The sequence below is a fragment of the Camelina sativa genome, chromosome 4 (genome assembly GCF_000633955.1).
Source record: "Camelina sativa cultivar DH55 chromosome 4, Cs, whole genome shotgun sequence".
Classification (NCBI taxonomy): domain Eukaryota; kingdom Viridiplantae; phylum Streptophyta; class Magnoliopsida; order Brassicales; family Brassicaceae; genus Camelina; species Camelina sativa.
This window is the reverse complement of record NC_025688.1, coordinates 16,139,088-16,147,484: the sequence shown is the minus strand read 5'-3', so window position 1 is coordinate 16,147,484 and position 8,397 is coordinate 16,139,088. Positions and strand designations below refer to the sequence as shown.

Here is an 8,397-nt window from a genome sequence, read left to right as displayed (position 1 = left end):
GAAGAAGTATAAGAACAAGGTGAAGAAGAAGGTAAATAGTTCACTTATTTACCAGTTGAAGAACAAGAGTCGAACGACATTTCGTATTTCCATAGGAAAAATAAAGATGACATGGAATGCTAACATGGATGCTGCGTCCGACGTGGCATTAATAACTCATTCTATATAAAACTCAGCCATCAAACAATTAATATCTCAGTCTATATAAAACTCAACCATCAAACAAATTATAACTCAGTCACAACATGAAAAACATTACAATAATTAAAAAGCAAAAAAAATTGCTGCCAAATTCAGCCGCTTCATCAACTGAAAATATGTAACTCAGCCGTAACGTTTAATAAGTCAGCCGTAACTCAATAACATTCTAGTAATTAATCTTTTGCAACTAAGTCAGCCGTCGAATGGCTGAGTTGTACGATAAGTCAGCGTATGACGGCTGAGTTGTACGATAAGTCAGCCTATCACAACTAAGTTGTACGATAAGTCAGCCTATCACGGCTGAGTTGTACGATAAGTCAGCCAGTCGGAAAATGATAACTCAGTCGTGTATTAGTGTCGTAGTGATAACTCAGCCAAAATTTTAACAACTCAACCATCGGGTTAAAACTCAGCCGTAAGGACGGCTGAGTTAAAGCGTAACTTAGCCAGATTTTGATAATTCAGTCGTAACGCTTGGCTGAGTTATGCTCTAACTCAGCCAGATTTTGATAAGTGAGCCAGATTTTGATAAGTCAGCCGTAACGATTGGCTGAGTTAGAGCATAACTCAGCCGTCCGCTCTTACTCAAATGTTTTTTTTCCATAACTCAGCCGGAATATACCTATAACTCAGCCGCAACATACCTTTGTAACGCGTTATGGCTGGGTTATCGTTACACGTCAGCGTTTTTGACGTGACGTCTGACGTAGCAATGACATTTTTGTAATTATGTTTTTTCCGATAACATAAAATAAAGGCACATTGGGTATTTTGAAAATACCCGAAATATTCTAGTAATAAAAATTACCTAATTTGGATAACATTTGTCTAAATCACCCAAAAAAAATTAAGAAATCAACTAAAATCTTGTATAATTAAAAAACGTGAAGTATATTCAACACAAAAGTGAAAATGCACATTGAGAAAGCCAAAGTGTAAGTCATAGGTTACAGAACAAACACCAAACTATCACGAAAGCTTTATTCATCTTCTCTGAGATTTAAAGAAAGATAATCTCCCATTTAGTCGATACCGAAAAGATGATTTGTAGACACGCATATAGCAGATCTGCAGATGTTAGGCATCAGAGATTAGATAAACTTCGTCGAGGTTGCTAACATCTCAAGTTGGTTTATCACATCTTCTTCTAATTTTATCTGGTGGTATAATCTTATTTGCTCAAGATTCGGCACTGTCTCTAGGAAATACATGACCAACTCCATCTGCTTCTCCATGTCATCATAGTCATCACGAATTTCACCAAAGTTCCATATCTTTAGAACTTTCACCGGACCTGATGATAAGCAACTAGGAATGTAACCTGAAGATTTGCATAGACATCCGTCAACATCCTCACATTTCATTGTATCTTTGTGATGGATTCCCTGAATCGTAGAGGAATCAACTTCAAAATCTATTTTTGTTTAGAAATATGTGTAAAGCAAATGCAATATGAAAGGATATGTGTTTGGTACATGGAAGATGAGGGTTTCTAGATTTGGACAGTTCTTGAGTAGAGCCGGCAATGATTCCCATTCTGCCTGTTTGTGAGTCTTAATAGTTAAATTAGTCAGGTTTTTGAATATCGGTATTTGCTCACAGCAGAAAGTAAGTACCTGAAAAAAAAAAAAAAAAAACCAAATTAACTTCATTTGCAAGGCATGTAACACAACTGAAACAAGGGTGTTCAAATTGTTTGTTTTCACTTCAAAGTAGCCAGAAAAAATGTAAGAGAATGATGGGATTAAGATACAAACCTCAATGGTATTGGCAAATAAGTAAAGGATATGAACATTTTTTATCCGCATAAGAAATTTTGTAGCATCACCGACCATATGTTCATAGCTTACATTTGCACGCTGATCTGATGTCATTTGAAGACAGATACTAGCTTCAACGAGTGAATCGAAATTCAATTCATCATACTTGTTTGCAACAAAATCATAGTAAAACAAGTAGACAAGATTGGGTGTATCTACGACACACTATATGGATTTTTGTCACCGCTTTCACAAAGTAATGATAGTTTCTTGAGGGTTTTTGAAGACACGGCCCGTTTCCAGTAACCATCCCAACATAGATTCTTCATAACTAGTTCCTCAAGAACATGACAACTAGCAATAAGCTTCACAAAGCCATTATCACTGTGTTGTAATAGAACTTTATTAAGATGGAGAGTCTTGAGCTTTGGAAGAAAAACATCTTCCACATCAATGATGACACCGTTTCCAGTTTCTACTTTTAGATGAACCAGTGTCTTGCTCACAAAGACATTTGGACGCATCATCGTATTAGCCCAATTCACATTTTAGCGTAATTCAAGATCCGAAACACCGCGTTCCATGGCATTTGATATCCAACGAGAGACGCAAAGTGAATCAATAAAACGTCGGCATGTTAGAGACAACTTGTTGATAGGATAATCACCCTGCAAAGCTAATACTCTGTCCACGAAATCCATAAACATTGTCTCATCCCTTTTTCCGTCTGGACTGAGATATATTACCGCGTCATCGAACTCAAGATTTGGTCTGAAAGTAAATAGATACTGCCACTTTTTCGAAAGTACTGAAGTCAAAGCCGATACTTCTACGGGAAGGAAAGACAAGATGTGACAAATAAGAGCTTCTGGTAGATCACTGATCATATCTTTGCAACATATATCCACCTCTTTTGAATCTACAGTAACGACAGATCTCAAACAGTTACAACCTGAAACAAAGGGACATGATCTCTAGTAAGTAATCGATGTCTTTTGTCTTTCACGCATCCGAAGGTTCGGAAAAGAAAACGTAGTTACGAAGAACAAAAAAGAAGAAATTTGGGAAACTCACATAAGTAGTACCCGACGGTATTGAGAACTCTGAACATCTAGAATCTAAGATTAGTGCGTTCGTAATCGTATTTGCTTTCTCAAGGTGAGTTTTTAAAAGAAAATGCTGATCATATATGTGGAACAATGATCAAGACTAGTAAGTGATGATGGATGAATGAAAAGAAGCGAAGGAGACTTCGTCTATCTCTTTATGTATTTTGCTTAATTATTTAATGCAAACGATGTTCTTTGTTTTGAATAGATATGATTGTCACTTTCTTTTTTATTTTTATTTTTATAATGGTGTACAACTTGTGAATGGCATGAAACATTCCTTTAAACATTCATTTTATTGTATGGTGTACAACTTGTGATGACAAAGAAAAAGGCATCGATAAATGCTTATTATACCTTTAAACACTTGCAAAAATAATATACTTTTTCCTCGTTGTGGTGTAAAAGAGATGGGGTTTGCAGAGATCAATCTTGAACTGTAAAGCCACAGATTCATGAATCTCTGGATTAATGCCCAAATGCTTCTTCACTCCCGGTCGTTTAAGCACAGGTCTAGAGAGACTGATAGAGATCAACATATCAGAAACCACTGAATCGACTCAGGTTAGGTTACATGCATTGTAATAATTGACAGGGAGTTATTATTGGGATATAAGTAGTACATGAAACAAACTGTACCATAATCAGAGAGGGTCAAATTCATGCAGGTGCGCGGGCAAAAAAAACAAAAGCCATGCAGATAGAACACACATGATTAAGGTTAATAGTTGTTCAAGTTCATCTCTTCCCTGCCCAAAAAGAAAAAAGAAAATGAAAGGGAGAGAAATGAGGATAAATAATTAAATATGGCAAGTGTTTGGATTAAGACATGGTAGCAATTAGCAAAACAGGGCGTTTCATATTAATATAAACAGAGCAGCAAAGTTATATGGTACCTTAGACTTAGTATCCAAATATATGTTTTCCCCAAGTATCAATAGCATCTGTAAGTTCATATAATTGTTATAAATAGATGGTTGGATAAAAAGAGAACAAGCAAATTCATAAATTCATGGATGTGTAGGTAGCACAAGAAAGAAACAAAATCTGTTAGATCTACAAAACGTAATCATATTCAAGCAACACACACGTTTTATTAGGTTCATACATAATCATACGCAAGCAACATAATCATCAAATAGTTTTAGATACAGATCCATAATCTTATTTGAACTAAGTTTCCCACCTGGCAGGTCAAGTTCCTTCCTCTGTACTTCAACAAGTACCAAGAAGAGAGACAATAATTCTATCTACACAACAAAAGTCTTAGATTTAAATTAAAAGACCATGGATATCTTAAAGTAAAACAATCCTTGAAAAAATCTTAAACCTACCTAGTAAAAAATATATACAATGGGACAATGTCCGAGGGACATATAACAAATTAACAATTAACAAGCTATGAACCTTGTGACTGATTATTACAAAGCTCAAAGATGACTTTATACTAAATCAAGTTTTAATGACTCGGATGTACTATAGATTTACGTTGTTAAAACATCAAATTAAACGTTTAAAACCCAATTGGCCATGTGAGACCGGTCTGATCCGGTTTAACTATATTTGACTGTTGAACCTCTATAACCGGCTTACATACCGAACTTACCGTTGCTATTTGCTATTGCTTGCTAGTCGCGTTGATGATAGTGATGAGGTTTCGATTTCAAAGCTCATGAAACGCATCAATATCGATCTCCGTCTTCTCCATTTTCCGAAATTCAGAAAATTTCAATCACGAAAAGTATCTTCTTCCCTACCCAAATTGGAACTCGATCAGGATTCACCACAGGAGACAGCTTTCGTGCTTGGTCAGGTACTTGACACTTACCCAGATCTCAGAACACTTGGAACAGTCCACTCTAGGATCATTCTTGAAGATTTACGCTACAGTTCGTCTTTGGGTGTTAAACTTATGAGAGCTTATGCAACTTTAAAAGGTGTGGCTTCAGCACGCAAGGTGTTCGAGGAAATTCCTGAGAGAAACGTAATTATCATTAATGTTATGATCAGAAGCTATGTGAATAATGGGTTTTACCGTGAAGGTATTCAAGTGTTTGGGACGATGTCTGGATGTAATGTTAAACCTGATCATTACACTTTCCCGTGTGTTCTAAAGGCGTGTTCTTGCTCTGGGAATATTGTCATTGGGAAAAAGATTCATGGGTCTGCTACAAGAGTTGGGCTCTCTTCGAATTTGTTTGTTGGGAATGGTTTAGTTTCTATGTATGGAAAGTGTGGATTTTTATCTGAAGCAAGGCTTGTACTTGATGAGATGTCAAGGAGAGATGTGGTCTCTTGGAACTCGTTAGTTACTGGTTATGCGCAAAATCAGAGATTTGATGATGCTTTGGAAGTTTGTAAGGAAATGGAGTCTATGAAGATAAGCCATGATGCTGGCACGATGGCTAGTCTGTTAGCTGCAGTGAGCAATACAACTCCTGAAAACGTTATATATGTTAAAGATATGTTTTTGAAAATGGGGAAAAAGAGTTTGGTTTCGTGGAATGTGATGATCGGTGTGTATATGAAAAATGCGATGCCTGTTGAAGCCGTGGAGTTGTATTCCCGAATGGAGGCTGATGGGTTCGAACCTGATGCAGTCTCAATCACAAGTGTTTTACCTGCTTGTGGAGATACATCTGCTCTGTCTCTTGGTAAGAAAATTCATGAATACATTGAGAGGAAGAAGCTAGTACCAAATCTGTTGTTAGAGAATGCACTGATCGATATGTATGCGAAGTGTGGATGTTTAGACAGAGCGAGAGATGTGTTTGAGAACATGAAGTCACGTGATGTTGTGTCTTTGACAGCTATGATTTCAGCTTATGGATTCAGCGGAAGAGGCTGTGATGCAGTGGCATTGTTTTCGAAAATGCAAAATTCGGGTCTCGTCCCTGATACAATTGCGTTTGTCACAACGCTCGCTGCTTGTAGCCACGCAGGATTACTAGAAGAAGGTCGGAGTTACTTCAAACTCATGACAGATCATTACAAGATCACTCCTAGGTTAGAGCATTTGGCTTGTATGGTGGATCTTCTTGGCCGAGCCGGGAAAGTGAAAGAAGCTTACAAATTCATACAAGAAATGTCAATAGAACCAAACGAGAGAGTTTGGGGAGCCCTATTAGGAGCTTGCAGGGTGCATTCTGATACAGACATCGGTCTACTAGCAGCTGATAAACTTTTCCAGTTAGCACCAGAGCAATCGGGTTACTACGTATTGCTTTCTAACATATACGCAAAGGCTGGAAGATGGGAAGAAGTGACAAACATCAGACATATAATGAAGAGAAAAGGGTTAAAGAAAAATCCCGGATCAAGCAATGTTGAGGTCAATGGAGAAATTCATACATTCTTAGTAGGCGACAGGACACACCCGCAGTCCGATGAGATATACAGAGAGCTGGATGTTTTTGTAAAGAAAATGAAAGAGTTAGGTTATGTTCCTGATTCAGAATCAGCACTTCACGACGTAGAGGAAGAAGATAAAGAGACGCATTTAGCTGTTCACAGTGAGAAGTTAGCCATTGTGTTTGCTCTCATGAACACAGTGGAAGAAGACAGTAATAACGCCATAAGAATAACGAAGAATCTTAGGATTTGTGGAGATTGTCATGTTGCAGCAAAGCTCATCTCACAGATAACTTCTCGTGAGATCATCATCAGAGACACCAATAGATTTCATGTGTTCCGGTTTGGTGTTTGCTCTTGTGGTGACTTTTGGTGACTGAGAAACTAACTAAATGTTAAACAAAAAAAACATTACACATCAAAACGCAGCGTTTGGATGATGGTGAGAGTTACACTTTTAAAGACAATATCTTTTTGGGTTTAGACCAATGAGAATATGACACGTTATCACTGGTAATGAAAAATTCACCAAATAGATAGGCTAATCTGCAAAGCCTTCTTCTTCTTCTTCAGCTTCTGAGCTCAGGACTCAGAGATAGAGAGATAGAGAGATAGAGAGAGCGAATGGTTAGAGATAACAGTAGCAGTATTACCGATGATTATGGCCTTACGTCTCTCTACCGGATTTTGTTCCTCGACGGCGTTACTCCGTAATCTCTATTTCCCTCTCTCTGTTCAACTAATGTTATTCGAATGTCCTCTTTTCATTCTTTATGAGAGCTTTGTATTACTTTGCAGAGTATCATTCTAATTCGACCTCGGAAGAAGGAGGAAGTTGCTTCCATTATGCTTCTCGCCGCGTCTTTCAGCCTCAACGTCTAAACCATATTCATGGGTACTGATAATTTTACTTTGCTCCGTCATTGAATTAGATATTAGTTTCACAGGTTGTGAGTTTTGGTTTCATCAAGATGATAGATTTTTGTTTTTAAATAGCTCTTTAGTTTATAGATACTTGGTAGTAATGCAGTTATGTTTCTTGTTAACTTTGATTGTTAAATTTAGTACTACGTTAGATACTTTGTCTGTGAACCTTGGAACCAGTCAAAGTCTCAAAGATCGTTTCTGTTGAATTTTTGCTTAGATATTTCAAATTCTCACATTCATATATGTGGTAAAACAAATTAATTGACTTATATGCACTTTACTAGGAGTGGACTTCTGAAGTACAAAGGTGACTATTTAACAAAAAAACTCCCAAGGAAGAATCGAATTCAAGCCACAGCAGAGTACGTAGATTCAGCTTCAGATCCAGAAAAGCAAACTGGCAAATCAAGGTATCATCCTTCAGAAGAAATCAGAGCCTCCTTGCCACAGAATGCCGGAGATTCCAGGCTTTCACCTGCAGAAACTACTAGAACCATCATTGAGGTGTTATATTGCGTCTTTTCAATCAGCATAATTAAGCTATCTTTTTTTGTGAAAACGTGTTTGGACCAATGCCTTATGTTACATGCGTTGTTGTAGTGGTCACATGTTAGTTAGTTTAGTAGTTTTGCTTGCTTTTATTATGGGTTGCTTCAAATATTCATCTTCATATATGTGTTTATGGAAATATGTTCCTTCATTTTCTGTTTTCCTGTCTTTATTTTTGTTCATGATCCTTTTTTGTGCATCTAACATTTCCCGTAGTGTGTCTTGTTCAGGTGAACAATAAAGGAACCCTGATGCTTACAGGTTCAATTGGTGATGGAGTTCATGAGAATATTCTCTGGCCTGATATACCATATATAACAGATCAGAATGGAAGTAAGAGAAAAATTAATCATCCTTAGTCCCCTGTCATGATCTAATGTACCTAACACCGTCAAACTTAAATTGAATTACCCTAATGTTCTGCAGATTTATACTTTCAAGTAAAGGAAGATGAGGATGTCATGCAGTCTGTTACTTCTGGAAATAATTATGTGGTATGT

The 8,397-nt window shown here is 37.1% G+C and overlaps 2 protein-coding genes and 1 pseudogene across 2 annotated transcripts in view; 2 read left to right on the top strand and 1 right to left on the bottom strand.

The window, feature by feature from the left end:
- Window positions 1,293-3,072, bottom strand: LOC109132513 (annotated as a pseudogene).
- Window positions 4,688-6,799, top strand: LOC104780739 (putative pentatricopeptide repeat-containing protein At3g49142). The gene has a single exon (XM_010505262.2). It carries the CDS (start codon window positions 4,743-4,745, stop codon window positions 6,795-6,797), a length of 2,055 nt encoding a protein of 684 aa, XP_010503564.1. The 5' UTR covers window positions 4,688-4,742; the 3' UTR covers window positions 6,798-6,799.
- Window positions 7,005-8,397, top strand: part of LOC104783943 (uncharacterized protein At3g49140-like) — a 4,559-nt gene continuing 3,166 nt past the window's right edge. The window contains exons 1-5 of the mRNA XM_019244695.1: window positions 7,005-7,131; window positions 7,220-7,316; window positions 7,633-7,852; window positions 8,128-8,230; window positions 8,324-8,391. Coding sequence (XP_019100240.1) covers window positions 7,077-7,131; window positions 7,220-7,316; window positions 7,633-7,852; window positions 8,128-8,230; window positions 8,324-8,391 — 543 coding nt within the window. The 5' untranslated portion in view covers window positions 7,005-7,076. The remainder of the gene's footprint in view (window positions 7,132-7,219; window positions 7,317-7,632; window positions 7,853-8,127; window positions 8,231-8,323; window positions 8,392-8,397) is intronic.

Excerpts from the sequence above, each read along its gene's own strand:
- LOC104780739 (XM_010505262.2), top strand. The coding sequence starts at position 4,743 with ATGAAACGCATCAATATCGATCTCCGTCTTCTCCATTTTCCGAAATTC.